Raw genomic sequence first — 14,659 nt, 5'->3', positions numbered from 1 at the left:
TTTGATTTTAAGTTTTAATATTAACACTAATATTAATAAAAAAAAAAGGCTTTTTTTTTAGTTTGGACTTGATTTGGGTCCAGGAGCTGCATAGGAGGAGCTACTACAACGTTATTGCTCTTTTAGTTACTGTTTCCACTATACAGAACAATATATTCAAAAAAAGAATAAAATAAAAATTATATATATATATTCAAAAGATTTAAAACTCAACACCTATAAAGCTTTGCAAATGCCATCTCAAGATCAATCATCTCCTTTAATCTATCTCTATCCTTTGAAAAATGATGGTATTGCCGGTCATAATGGGAGAAAACGTATAGTTTTCTTATTATTCTCACTATCGTTCTTATTATTGTTGGCTTCTTCAGTTACTATATTTAACGATAATTCGTTATATTCAAGTATTGCTAAAAAAAATCTGAATACAACAAAAAATAAAAAGAATTTGATTTTCTTCGTCACTGATGGTATGGGCCCTGCTTCTTTATCCATGGCAAGGTCTTTCTATCAATTCGAAAAAAATCTACCTTATTACAACATTCTTCATCTAGATCATCATTTAATTGGTTCTTCAAGAACAAGATCAAATAGTTCGTTAGTCACCGACTCCGCTGCTGGTGCAACTGCTTTCAGTTGCGGTTTGAAGTCTTACAACGGTGCCATAGGTGTGGACCCTTTCAAAAATCCTTGTGGCACAATTTTGGAAGCTGCAAAACTAAGTGGATATTCAACAGGCTTAGTGGTCACTACAAGATTAACTGATGCTACACCAGCTTCCTTCAGTTCCCACGTAGACTACCGTGTTCAAGAGGATCAAATTGCTTTACAACAATTAGGCCATTACTCCTTAGGTCCAATGGTAGACCTATTAATGGGAGGTGGAAGAACTCATTTCTATACCGGCATAAATAAATTCGGTTCTTTTGGTTCCCGTAAGGATAACAGAAATTTAATTAAGGAATCCATCGCTAATGGTTGGTCCTACGCAGGTTCAAGAAATGAATTCGATTCTTTAAAACTTGGTGAAAACGTCACTTTGCCTTTCTTGGGTTTGTTCGCTGATTATGATATTCCTTTCGAAATCGATAGAGATCCACATAAATTCCCATCGTTATATGAACAAACTGTCACCGCTTTAACTGCTTTGAGTAAACATACTGAAAACTCTGATAAAGGTTTCTTTATCATGATTGAAGGTTCAAGGATCGATCATGCTGGCCATCAAAATGATCCTGCCGCTCAAGTAAGAGAAGTCTTAGGTTTTGATGACGCATTTAGAGCAGCTATAGAGTTTGCTAATAATTCGGATGTTGAAACTGTAATCATTTCAACTTCAGACCATGAAACTGGTGGTTTAGTTACTTCAAGACAAGTTACAAAAGAATATCCTGAATACGAGTGGTTCCCAAAAGTTTTATCAAATTCAAAACATTCAGGGGAATATTTAAAGAAGAAACTAGTTTATCATAACTTTAATGGAGATCTTCTTGCTAAGAGAAATTATATTAAGAATGATATCTTTGAAAGTGGTTTAGGTATTTTTGACTATACAGAAAATGACATCAATGAAATTTTAGGTTTTATCGATGACAATGATATTCAAGATAAATTGAATGAAATGGTTTCTGTTAGAGCAGAAATCGGTTGGACCACCCATGGTCATTCAGCTGTCGATGTTAATATTTACGCCTATGCAAATAGAGAAAAAGCTTGGTTTAACATTTTATCTCATTTGCAAGGTAATCACGAAAATATTGAAATTGGAAAATTTATGGCAGATTATTTAGACCTAGATTTAGATCATGTTACAGGCTTAATTAAAGATGTCGATCATTCTCCACCTAGTGTTATTAAGGAAGAATTAGAATCAGGCATTGCTATGGCAGATGAATATCATAAAGTCAATTATCAATCAGAATAGTCTACTAATTCCTAAATAGATTTTTTATTACTATTTAAAATCTATTACAATACTATTAATTGTCTGGTTTATTGTTTTTATTTATAGTATTATTCAAATAAAGAAAAAAGTTTTAATAACTAAGAGGCTCTTTTTTTATATAAATTTGGTTTGTTATTATTATACAGATATACAGTGTATATGCATTTTTATCAATAAATACTTTATTATATAAGAAGTATCTATTGAAGAGGATATTATATTACCATTGGATTTTATGGTATAAAATCGAATCTTGTTGTATACTTGCAATGACGCGTAGCGATTTTAATATCGTCTATTGAACTATTATGATTATTAGTATTATTATTATTTTTATTAATATTATTATTATCTTTTATTATTCCATCCCAGAAGTAATTTCAAAAATAAACATGAATAAGATTTCTCTTGAAAATAAAAAAAACAAAACTGGAAAAACAAAAAACACACTGAACATACATGAATATATATGAGAGGATAACTTATCCCATCTTAGTCTAGTTGTGTTCCAGTCCTTGAATTAATCTTTCCTTACTCTTCAATGTGGTAAACCAAAAAATTTGGTAAACCAAAAACTTCATAATTTAGTCTTTTAGCCATTTTTGCAAAACCCTCAGTTTCGATCAAATGATAAAATGGGAAATTTGGGAACATAGCACCGTCTCTATGAACTTCTGCCTTAACCAAAGTACAACCACCACCGACACCATCCAATGCCATTTCTTCACCGACATCACCACTTGGATTATAGAAATGAGCCATTAGTGGCCTATAAGTAGCGATTTCTGCATAACCTTCAACGATAATTTCGTCATCACCCATTTTTGAAGCAAGTTGTAAACCGATATCACTTTCTGCCCAGTTATTAAAATCATAAGGTCTGATAGAATCTTGTTGTTTATCATTATCGAAAAATCTTTGGTATACATTTGCAGCTAAAACTGGTTTATCATGTTTTGTCATACTTTCGATAACAGTTGTTGGAGTTTCGACAATATCAGAATCCAACCAGAGAACCCAGGAAGTGTGTGGACCCAAAGTAGAGAACAAAAGTTCATTTCTGGCTAACGCCATTGCGGCACGTCTTTCCTTTTGAACAGCCAAACTGTGTCTCTCTTTTTCTTCCAACTTATCGAAACTTTGTGATTCTTGTCTTAAAATAGTGATCTTAGAGAATCTGTTATTCTTCTTATCAGATTGAACATTTTTAACTGCAGTTTCCAATTTCTTCAATGCAGCATCACCAGCATCAGATCTTGGAATGATAAATCCCAGTTCAATCAATTCACGTGGATAGGATAACTTCAACAAATTTTCCCAATATTTCTCGTGGAAAGTCTGCATAGGAGTCAATACCAAGACATGTTCCTTATCAGAGATCGAATCAGATGTAGAATGCAACTTATTCAAATCGTAATGAGCAATATGACCCTCAGGAATAATATCCTCGACACGATCATTGAACAACCAATTGAACTTCTTCTTGTAAGAATATTTGGGCAATTTGAACTTGCTAGAGTATGGGAAATAGAAAGTCCCCTCGATCTCATGTGCCCACTTGTGATTTCTAATGGTAGAACCAGAAAACCCTAGAATAGATTCATCCTCTTTGAAAAATATCAAATAAACTAAAAATAAAGATATCAATGGAAACACAAAAGCCAACCAAGGACTCTTCCTCAAACGAAACAAAACCAAGGATAACTTCATTTCTAATAAAAGTTCACCGCAGCAATTCACCTGAACCCTCCTTTTAATCAAATAAAAACTTCAACCTCAATATATATCCAACTATAAATTAAAATTATTCATCTAAAACTTTATCCATTTTTAAATCAATATCTTCCTTTATATATATTTTCCATCCTTCTCTGATATCAAGATATATTCGAAAACGAGTTGTACACGTTTGGGCGGTGGTTAAGTATGGCGTACATAATGATATTTTGATTATGTATGTATGTATATAAGAATGATTATCTATTGTATATTGGATCAATTGGATTGAACAAGAGGTATGATTTTGTTATTGGATTATGTCTATCTGGAGGTGGCATATTTTAAATTGCTATTGTAATAATCCTCCTCTTTTCCTTTTGAATTCCTTTTGGAAATCTCCGTTGATGATTTTGCCTGATGAGATGCCGTTTTCACCAGCTAACCAACCAGGAACCTTTGAAACGTCAATTAATTCTTGGTCACATAGTTGGTGCAATCCTCCAAATATATCGTTGCCTTTTAATTTGAATTTTATAGCGACATCTTCTTGTGATTCCTCTATTGTGTTTATCATTGTGAATTCAACTTTTGAAATTGGAATTAACGAGGTATAAGGTGACGGATATTTATTCTTGTTTGTTGTGACATCTATGTCGCTTAACAATCCTCCGGTCTTGTTACGTTCAGATATACTCTTTTCTATGTTTATTTTTCGTACTCCTTCTTTTGTTCCTTTGAATTTTAACATATTATTCTCTAGCTTGATCCGCTTAATGACATTACTGCTATTAGCCGATTTATCATCATCATCATTTATAATTATCCTTTTACCATTGATCGATATATGTTCATTCGGTTTACTGAATGGTGATATATCGAATGATGCATCTGCGTAATTCTTCCATGGTCCAAATGCTTGAGAGTACCTGGATATACCATTAATCACGTTCATGGCGTCTAATGATCGCACCGGTGTGTCTTCATTAGGTTTTAGAAGTACAGGTACACGCTCAGATAACGTCTTTTGAACACTCTGTAGTATCAGTTTAGCATAACTATCTGAATCAGACGAATGTATCACTATTGAAGAATTTTCTGGGAATGCAACGTAAAATGGCCGCCTTGAAGTCAATTCCCTCTCTTGATAAGTCCTAACGTCTAATTCAATACTTTGAATGTCGTTCTTACCATCTGGGTTCCTTTCTGGTAGTGCTGTTAAAAACATATTATTAAAATCAAATAATTGAATTCGACATATGATTAAGGGTAGTTCAGGATGTTTGAAAATATATATATTTGAAAGATAAAATTTAGAAAGATCTTCCTTCAAGTTCTTAATAAATTTATCAGGATTTATAATCAACAATGCTTTCTCATTATTTGCCTTCCATGCAGTTGCTGAATTCCAATAGTAATTATTAGGTTTATGAATCAAAAGATGACAGTCAATTTGTGCGATCTGATAGAGGTTCAAACCCAATGGCCAATATTCTAACAAAATCCTACTAGCAACTACCCGTCTCCTCACTTTCTTCCTCTTATAATGTTCTAATATACCTTGTAAAGAATCTATATTTTTATTACTGGAGTTACCAAATTTTGAGGTCCAGTTTATTGTCAAATCACATAAAGTAGATAAGGGAAGTTTCAATAGCTGTTTTAACAGAAGCTTCCTATCAAAATTAGGAATGAAATCATCATCAATAGCAGTTTGTAACATCTAGTATCCCATTGATCACACTGGCTTCACTTTCCTTGTATCAACATACAGCTCATCTCAACATTTTATTATGGTGATATTTTTATTTATACAACATAACGCGTAATAAATATAACAACGATACCATAGACAAGAGATAATTGATGAGATGAGCTATTGACAGAAAATTTAAAAAGGATCATTAGTCCAACAGATTTAGTTATTTATGTATGTTAATGATATGCATTGATTCATCTTCATGATAACTATATGTTCGTTATATATATAGAAAATATAGTGTGTAAATTTTACAATATTATTGTATTGCGGGAGGGATGACTATTCGAGAAGAGATATTTTGACCTTTAAACATGGATGCATTTGTAATGATTATGATACTCATATTTGTAACATCTTGACGAGGTCAAGGTGGTATTTAAATAATATATACCTAGGAAATTATTATCTTCTCTTTTTACGAGCAGGCTCTGATTTTCTTGAATTAGATTGTCCATTAGAATTAGTATTACCTGAGACAGCAGCAGCAGCAGCTGCTGCTGCCGCCAAAATTCTTCTATTAACTCCCAAACCTCCTAAAGTAGATGTATTATTATTGGAAGAGGAATTTTGTTGCTGCTGTTGAGAATTACCTCTTCCTTTATGTCCGATATTCATAATATCATTGTCGCTAGTGTGGATTCTTCTTGCAGGGTACTTATAATTCAATCCTTCAAACACGCTTTCACATACTGGGTAATCACCATTAGTGAAATAATCATGGTCTAATGCATGAGAAGCATCAATACGTGTTGTAGGATCATACTTCAATAATTGATACAGTAGATCAAGCGCATTCTTATCTCTTCCACTTGTGGAATGATACCAGATTGGTAAATTATCTCTGCACTTCGGAAACTTAGCAAGTTGATCATATTCTGGATACTTTTGAATATTTGGCCAATTCTTCGGTGATGGCGTTCCTAATACTTCTATAATTCTTTGTAATTGGTTGGCTTGGAAAGGAACGCTTTTCTTGGAATCCATTTTGGCTTCCTCACCTTTGAAAATAGGCTGTAAACCAATCAATTCTGCAAATATACACCCAACTGCCCATAAATCTATGGCAGGAGTATAGTGTCTAGCACCTAACATCAACTCTGGTGCACGATACCAAATGGTCACAACAACTTTATCACCAGTATAAAGAGTTTGTAACATGTTATGAAACTTTCTAGCCAAACCTAAATCCCCTACTTTTACGACACCATTGGATGTCACCATGATGTTTGCAGGCTTTAGATCCCTATGCAAAATCCAATTTTGATGTAAGTAGGATACACCGTCTAATATCTGCCACAGTATGGATCTGATCATTCTTTGAGGTATCATTCTTTTTTCTGGATGTGAATGGAAATGAATTATTTGTAATAAATCATGTTCTGCATATTCATAAACCATATATATGCTCTTCTTCTCCATAAAAATTTCTATCAATTTCGTCAAATGATTATTTGATAATTCTCTACAGAGAGACATTTCTCTACATGCACTTTGTGAAATACCAGTATAATGCAATTGCTCAAAACCTTCTCTTTCAGTTTTAAATTTCTTAATGGCAAAATATTTGGATATCGGTTTCTTTCTTGAAGAGTTCGAATATTGTAAAGTTGTTGTAATTCCATCCTTACTGTAATTGGTACCTAGATCTTTATTTTCACTGTTCTTATCACTATCAATATCAATGTCTATGAAACTCATACCTTGAGTGCTCGATGAAGAGGATTCTTGGAACCCAAATTTCCCACCAAGACTAATTGATTCTGATGCTTGAATGTTCGTGTTATTAGCTTTTGAGTCAAGTTCTCTGTCCAGGTATCCTGGCGAACTATCAGAGTTAGTAGAACTGCTGTCTTTATAATCTGGTCGCCTCTTAACCTTATAGACCTTACCATAAGTACCTGCAGCAATATAACCAATTATTTCATATTTCTGTAACACTGATACTCTAGATCTATCCCTTCTTGATTTATAAGGTCCTATTGAAAAGACATCATTTCCAGCCATCAACATAGGCTGTTTGCCATGCACACCAGCAGACATATTCTTCATATTCCCATGTGAGTGTTGGGATTGCTGAGATTGCTGCTGTTGATTGTTATTATGTTGTAACAATTGTGAAGAATTCTGCCACATATATATATATATATCTTAAATTCTTGTTTAATCAGATGAAATAAATTTCAATGGGGGGAAATGCAATCTTAGATTAACCTCACACTATAGTAAGCAACTATTCTGATCCAAAAGACTCCTCGAATTTTCTTCAACTGAACAATAACCCAAAAATGTTTCTGATCCGGTCACTATTAATGTATTAATGCTTAGCCTTCTATTATAATTGATATGTTTCTTAGAGAAGCAAATTTAACATAGACTTAATGTAAAAATTATAGAAACTCAGACTAATAAATATATTTTGTTGAAAACAGTGGAGAATATTGTACTTATCGATTTTAATATGATTGTTTAACCTTTTAGTATCGCTTCCTCTTGGTCTTTACTAAACTACTTGTAATATGTCCAATTTAATGCTTAATTAATACCTCTAAAAATTATTCAAAACCTTGATCCCGTATTAATAGAACCTTCACTATCCAAGCAAAAAGTCGAAAGTAATAGATAGAAGTAGATCAGAAAGCTCAATTGACTACTTAAAGAAATATGTTAGAATCTAATTCTACTATTAGTTTTATTTATATTTCACGTTACATATATTTTATATAACTGATCCAATTCTTATTTCAGTAGTGATTTCACCTCTCATAAAATAAATGCATGATGTATTTAATTATATATATACAGGTAACGTATTCTATAGGTTATTTATATTTACAAATTTGTTGTATTCACATGAATAGTTTCTTCACATCTATTACATAGTTTATCCTGTTCTTCTGAAGTTGATTTCCAACATCTTGGACATTTATGTAATGGGCTAGGTATAATAGACATTATAACTTCATCTCCACTTTGTAATTTTATAATCTTGGAGTTATGGTTATTCTCAATTATTGACGTCTTATCATTAATTATTTTAACACTTGAGGTTTTAAGTATATCACATAGTTCATCTTCTGAAAATGGGAATTCAGTTCCTACTGCATTGATAAGTACTGATGTTTGTTCAGATTTGGTTACAGTTGAGGACATTTCTTGAAATAGGGATTGAAACTCTTTAAAGATTGCCATTTCAAAAATTTCAAAAGATGTTTTCAATTGGTCATCTTTGGTGAACTTTGGCCATTCCCTTTTCATTGGTGAAATAGTATTATCAACCTCATCACTATACCATTCTTTTGGCAAGTAATTCCATGCATCTTGAACTAAAATTGGAGTGATTGGAGCTAAAATGGAACGATAAGAATCCATTATATAGAAAAGAGTACTTTGGATTTGTCTTCTCTTTAGTGAATCGATATGGTCAGAATATAAAGAGTCTTTAGATATGTCAAAATAAAATGCAGATAAATGATTATTCATGTGATATTGGATACCAGATAGTACTTTTGAGAAGTTATAATCTTTAAAATTTTTATCTGAATTTTGCAATAGCTCATTCAATGATGATATAATGTATTGGTCAAGACGACGAAGTTCATTAAATGGCATAACTTTAAAGTTACCTGTCTGTAAGTTTCCTAGCAAATAGCGGAATGTTAGTCTGAACTTCTTCAAAGCTTCAGCCACATGTGTCATGACCAAAGGTCCAGCTACAATATCATTAGTGAAGTCAGTCTGACATACCAAGTAACGTAAACCATCAGTTCCCAAAGCAGGTAAATTTAATTTATCATTGCCTTCAATTATAGCTTTTGGTGAAATAGTGTTTCCAATTGATTTGGACATTTTAATCCCATTTTCATCTAATGTAAAACCATGTGTAATCAAGGTCTTGAATGGAGCTATAGATTGATGAGAATCTGCCACTTTTGTCAATAACGAACTTTGAAACCATCCTCTATGTTGATCTGAACCTTCCAAATATATATCCGAAAGAAGCTGAGGTGTTTTCGCCAAGTTTAAAACTTCTTTATAGAAGCGTTCCATATCTTTCCAAGCAGATCCACTATCAAACCAAACATCCATAGTATCTTTACCACGTATGTACTGGTTTGCTACATCAGACATGGAAGGAGGTAACCACTCTACCATATCAGAACCATCTTCTTCTGAAGGAGAAAACCATGAGTTTATACCCTTTCTCGAGATAGTATTAATGGCATGTTCAATAATTTCGTCAGATATCAATGCATGTTCTGGATCATCCTTTCTATAGAATGCTGGAATTGGAACACCCCAGTATCTTTGTCTCGAGATACACCATTCATTTCTTCCCCTTATGAATGCTGATAATCTATTTTTACCACGTCTTGGAAAGAATTCTACTGATTCTAAAGAGTTCAATGCATTGGTTTTAACATCACTTAAATCTGCAAACCATTGAGGAGTAGCTCTAATAATGATAGGCTTCTTAGATCTCCAGTCATATGGATATGAATGGGTATAAGAATGATGATTTACTAACATTCCACATTTACTCAGTAGTTCCAAAATAACATCAGTAGTATTCTTATCAAGAACATTCCTTGATTTTTTTGATTCTGGAACAGTCAACAAAGAATGTAGATGATTAGGAATTTGCTTCAAGTCGTACTCACCTCTATTATTAACTGGTGAGTAAATTTCTAGTTCATTTTTAACACCCAACATATAATCATCAGCACCATGACCTGGGGCAGTATGAACTAAACCTGTACCCGTTGAATTTGTAACATGGTCACCATGAAGTAATGGTCTTGAGATTTCATCAGCAATCAATGGATTATGATATTTAATATCTTCTAGGAAAACACCAGGAATTTCGCAAATAACTTGATATCCTTTTAATGATTCAACTTGGTTGAACAAAGTCTTTTCAACAATTGTAAGATCATTTGAGTTCTCAGTATGTGAAATCAAAACGTAATTGAAATTCTTATTATAACTAATTGCTCTGTTAGAAAATAATGTCCATGGTGTACTTGTCCAAATTAAACAATAAATATTTTCGATATTATCTATATGTGAAGGTAGCTCATTCGAATGTTGTTTTATTTTTGATACGAATTGGTTTTTAGAATTTTCAGTTAATGGGAATCGAACATATGCTGCTCTAGAGACATGTTTTTCATTATATTCCAATTCACTTTCAGCTAATGCAGTTCTTGTTTCAGTTCCCCAAAATACAGGTTTGTTTTGTCTTCTAATATAACCCCTTTTATACATTTGATGAAAGACTTTCAGCTGATCAATTTCATATTTTGGTTGTACAGTTTCATAATGATCGTTCCAATTTGTCATAATAGCGAAATCTTTAAATTGTTTCAATTGGGAAGCAACTGCTTTTTTGGCATGACTAGCAGCAATTGATCTAATTTTCAAGGGAGATATCGTCTCTAACTTATTTGGATCTATTTCCTTCAAAGCTTTCATCTCAATGGGAAGCCCATGACAATCCCAGCCAGTTCTAAAATAAACGTACTTGCCCTTAATCAAATTGTATCTGTTCAAAACATCTTTCAAAATTTTGTTTAACGCATGTCCAAAATGTAAATCACCATTGGCATAAGGAGGACCATCTTGTATAACAAATAAATTTTCCTCTACAAACTTCAATTTGACCTTAGGATCTTGAATCTTGGTAAGTTTCCCCATAAATTCATCCCACTGCTGAGCATACAACTGATCAGAGCATTGTGGTGTTAAGATATCATACGTTTTTTGCAAATTAGATCTATTACTAAATTTAGTTTTTGGTAACAGCAGAGTCTTTTGAAAACTATGTTGTGAACCAGCAAACCTCCTCTGAAGCAGAATCAAACAATTAGATCTCCCCATTGAAGTGATCCCATGATTCATTTTTATTAAATATCCACAACGAAAATAATATAAAATTACACCCAATAACCAAATAAAATACAGAAAATTTCAGAATAACAACAACAATTTATATCAATCTATCCAAAGAACCATTCCAGTACTCCTCTAGAGTTATAACCTCCACCAATTCGTCATCTTTTATCAGTAAAGGTCTTGTTATATCCAATTATCAAAATTTTTCGATCTTAAAGGTTTGAAATATTTCGAAAGTGAAAAATTACATATAAGAAGTAACAATGAGTATTTTAAGACTTGACAAGTCATCGAATGTTTGGATAAGAGCAGGTAAGGCAAGAGTTAACTGTTTCTGTTGTTTGATATTGTTGTTGATATTTGAAATTTATATATTTATATTTGTTGTTTGATTTTAGTTGGTTAGTATTTGAGCAGGCTTGGTGATTACGTATGTTTTAGCAATAATTATTTGGGTGAGTAACTGAATACTTCCAATTAAAATTTTGTTTATATTACGAACTATATTATACAGGAAACACTTTTATTTTCTTTTGATTTGTTTTGATTTGCTTGATTTAATTTGATTATAATATTTTTGGGATTTAACTTATTTGGTAGACAGTGTAACTAAATTGGATTAGTGTGTTTTATTTACTAGATGAGTTACTGAGACATTTGGAAATATCAATATATCGAATAGAGCAATGAAAGTGATTAGCAAACCACACCACAGTGAACAGTATCGTACTATGCTCGATTTTTTGATCAAAACTTTTATTAGGAATGTACAAACAAAGTATTTTAGATTATTTCGAGAAGATGAACCAATGGTTAGTCAACTAATTGATTTAGAAAAGATAACGTTTTTTATCATCACATTATTGAAGAGGGTACGTGGCACTCGACTTCAATTTAAGAAAGCATGCTGTGTGATGATTAAATTTCTCGAAAGTTGTCATAAATCTAATTTAAACTACATGGTTTATTTGAAATACGATATTCGAAAACTAATAATAGCATCATTAGTATTAAGCATAACGAATACGCACGAAGATTTTGTTAAGAAGATTTCAACAAGAGAAGCAATACATGAGTTATATTCAAAAGCAACTGGCTTACCAACAGAGGAAGTCACAAATTGTACATCTATAGTGAGAAGTGTTGTATTGAGACAAAATAGATTGCAAGAAGAATCAATAAATAAGATGAAAAGATATTTGCGGCATACCGCAGATATAAGAGATAATGAAACCAATAACAACAACAATTTGGATATAATAGTCGACCAGCAACATACATTGTTGCCCCATGACTTTACAAATCCACTAAACATTTCCTCAATCGATTCACCAAATATAATGAATAACATAGTTAGAAGTATTGGTGAAAATGATATCGCACAGTATTCTGACATCTTAGAAGGTCAATACTTTAATGAAATTAAAAACTCTAATGAAGATACTTATACAATGCAATGTGAAATAGACAAGTTCAATGAAATGGGCAAGCAATTAATACACACTAACTTCAGTGTTGTATAAATATATATATATATATATTTACTTCGATTTGATGCATAGATAGGTAAATAGATAACGGTATACATAAAATAAATAATGACAATATTTGGGAAAATATATTGGATAGAGATAGATCCAACGCAACAATATATATAACATCATAATGCTAACAGTAAGTTACCTTGGTGTCTTGATTTCTGGTTACTTTCCTTATATTTATCATCATTGTATATGAAATAGACCAGACCCATCTATTATCTGGTCGGTGCTAATATGAAAAATATTTCATATGATTATAAAAGTAATAATATCTAAAGATGAGTCAGGTTAAAGATGTTTATTTAACTAATATTAGTATAAACAGAGCATAAGGTTCGGTTGTTTGTAGTTTAAATCAGTTGCAGACTAGTAGATTTTAATGGTTATGAGTGAGGATATAAGGTTTTTCAACCAAGCAGTAGAGGCTATTGGTTCAAATTGGCTTCGGAAGGATGAGATTGATCCAAAGATAAAAGTACTTTTAAATCGTCTTCAGTTGGTAAATGTTAAGACAGTGAATATACCGAGAGCTTCACAAGGATCGTTAGGGGTTTCTGGTTCTTCTGTTAAGAAAGAAAGAGCTAGTGTGGATATGAGTTCTAGTAACAGCGGTGGTAATGTAGCGTCGTCATCGAATAAACAGAAGGTAACTAAATCTGGTACAAAGGAGAAGAATCTACCTTGTTCACAATGTAACTTGATATTCCATAGGACATCTGATGTCAGAAGACATGAAAGAACTCATCTGAAGCTATTACCCAATATTTGTACTCAGTGTGGTAAAGGTTTTGCGAGAAAAGATGCATTGAAACGTCATTTTGATACTTTGACCTGTAAAAGGAACAGGAAGAAGCTATTGAGTATGGGAGGTAATATCAAGGAGATTCTAGATGAGGTCAAACAGAATAATACAAAGAAAGCGTAATTTTAAATGTACTACTTTTGGTTTCGAAGAACGCTATATATATATATGTTTAATATGTGGAGAAAAAGAATTCAAGTGTGCGTATATGGTTCTTAATGGCTTTGGTAGATTAACACTAGTCTTTGAAAAAATGCATGGAAAATATACACATGCTAAATATGTATTGCACTTATATAATAAGTTCTAAATAATGTACTATAAGAACAAAATAATATTAAAATCGTAAAAGAGATATTAAATGATTTATTCAACGTCAGCATCGAAAGATTGACCTTCAACCAATTCTGGAATAGATTCATCCTTACCTTCAACTGGAGCATTTTCACCATCCTTCTTGGCTTGTTCAGCTAATTGCAATTGAGAAGCCAATTGAGTCAAAGCTTGGATAGAGTTAGAGTCCAATTGAGAGATGATGTTGGGGATTATTTCTTGATACCCTTTTCTTGAGGCATACCGTAGAAAACAGAAGTGTTATATTGAGAAGCAACTGAACACCAACCTTGTTGAAATGTAAAACATTACCATCTTCCTTAAAGAAGTTAGCTTCAGCAACGTTATCAATTGTAACAGCTCTCAATTTAGATAATTGATCTTGCAATTTACTGTCATCCTTGTTGCCACCACCTGAAGTAGTCTTCTTGGCCATCTTTCTTCTAGTACCACCAACCTTATTGTTGGCAGACAATTTTTGTAATTTAGCTAATTTTTCTTGGTCAATTGGCATGGTGTTTTCGTTGAAACTTTTCTAACTGGGTCTCCTTCTTCCAACAGAAACAAAATAAAAACCCTAATACACGAACTGATCCATAAATATACTAAAAGATTCAATTTGAACCTTCACTTAATCCTTTAATTTAATACAATCTATTGAAACTTTA

General features: G+C 32.4%; 7 protein-coding genes and 1 further gene across 7 annotated transcripts, besides 2 other annotated features; 3 read left to right on the top strand and 5 right to left on the bottom strand.

Annotated features, from left to right (window-relative positions):
* Positions 1-232: 232 nt before the first annotated feature.
* On the top strand, positions 233-1,924 carry PHO8 (alkaline phosphatase PHO8; the record flags this gene model as incomplete). The annotated part of the gene is made up of 1 exon (XM_001645979.1): positions 233-1,924. One exon carries the CDS (start codon positions 233-235, stop codon positions 1,922-1,924), a length of 1,692 nt encoding a protein of 563 aa, XP_001646029.1.
* Positions 1,925-2,476: 552 nt separating this feature from the next.
* Positions 2,477-3,655, bottom strand: MNN9 (mannosyltransferase complex subunit MNN9; the record flags this gene model as incomplete). The annotated part of the gene is made up of 1 exon (XM_001645978.1): positions 2,477-3,655. The coding sequence occupies one exon, from the start codon at positions 3,653-3,655 to the stop codon at positions 2,477-2,479; it is 1,179 nt and encodes a 392-aa protein (XP_001646028.1).
* Positions 3,656-4,013: 358 nt separating this feature from the next.
* On the bottom strand, positions 4,014-5,384 carry CHL4 (Chl4p; the record flags this gene model as incomplete). Its single annotated transcript, XM_001645977.1, has 1 exon — positions 4,014-5,384. The coding sequence occupies one exon, from the start codon at positions 5,382-5,384 to the stop codon at positions 4,014-4,016; it is 1,371 nt and encodes a 456-aa protein (XP_001646027.1).
* Positions 5,385-5,825: 441 nt separating this feature from the next.
* Positions 5,826-7,556, bottom strand: SSN3 (cyclin-dependent serine/threonine protein kinase SSN3; the record flags this gene model as incomplete). Its single annotated transcript, XM_001645976.1, has 1 exon — positions 5,826-7,556. The coding sequence occupies one exon, from the start codon at positions 7,554-7,556 to the stop codon at positions 5,826-5,828; it is 1,731 nt and encodes a 576-aa protein (XP_001646026.1).
* Positions 7,557-8,252: 696 nt separating this feature from the next.
* ISM1 (isoleucine--tRNA ligase ISM1) lies at positions 8,253-11,321 on the bottom strand (the record flags this gene model as incomplete). The annotated part of the gene is made up of 1 exon (XM_001645975.1): positions 8,253-11,321. The coding sequence occupies one exon, from the start codon at positions 11,319-11,321 to the stop codon at positions 8,253-8,255; it is 3,069 nt and encodes a 1,022-aa protein (XP_001646025.1).
* Positions 11,322-12,001: 680 nt separating this feature from the next.
* On the top strand, positions 12,002-12,838 carry Kpol_1031p74 (uncharacterized protein; the record flags this gene model as incomplete). The annotated part of the gene is made up of 1 exon (XM_001645974.1): positions 12,002-12,838. The coding sequence occupies one exon, from the start codon at positions 12,002-12,004 to the stop codon at positions 12,836-12,838; it is 837 nt and encodes a 278-aa protein (XP_001646024.1).
* Positions 12,839-13,235: 397 nt separating this feature from the next.
* Positions 13,236-13,781, top strand: Kpol_1031p73 (uncharacterized protein; the record flags this gene model as incomplete). Its single annotated transcript, XM_001645973.1, has 1 exon — positions 13,236-13,781. One exon carries the CDS (start codon positions 13,236-13,238, stop codon positions 13,779-13,781), a length of 546 nt encoding a protein of 181 aa, XP_001646023.1.
* A 243-nt stretch (positions 13,782-14,024) lies between these two features.
* Positions 14,025-14,174: a sequence feature (similar to hypothetical protein; correction of possible frameshift sequencing error~similar to Saccharomyces cerevisiae BTT1 (YDR252W) and EGD1 (YPL037C)).
* Kpol_1031p72 lies at positions 14,025-14,505 on the bottom strand (the record flags this gene model as incomplete).
* Positions 14,176-14,505: a sequence feature (similar to hypothetical protein; correction of possible frameshift sequencing error~similar to Saccharomyces cerevisiae BTT1 (YDR252W) and EGD1 (YPL037C)).
* Positions 14,506-14,659: the final 154 nt, after the last annotated feature.

This window comes from Vanderwaltozyma polyspora, genomic scaffold, assembly GCF_000150035.1.
Source record: "Vanderwaltozyma polyspora DSM 70294 KpolScaffold1031 genomic scaffold, whole genome shotgun sequence".
NCBI lineage: Eukaryota > Fungi > Ascomycota > Saccharomycetes > Saccharomycetales > Saccharomycetaceae > Vanderwaltozyma > Vanderwaltozyma polyspora.
The sequence above is the reverse complement of the archived record's forward strand: the minus strand, read 5'-3'. Positions and strand labels throughout refer to the sequence as shown.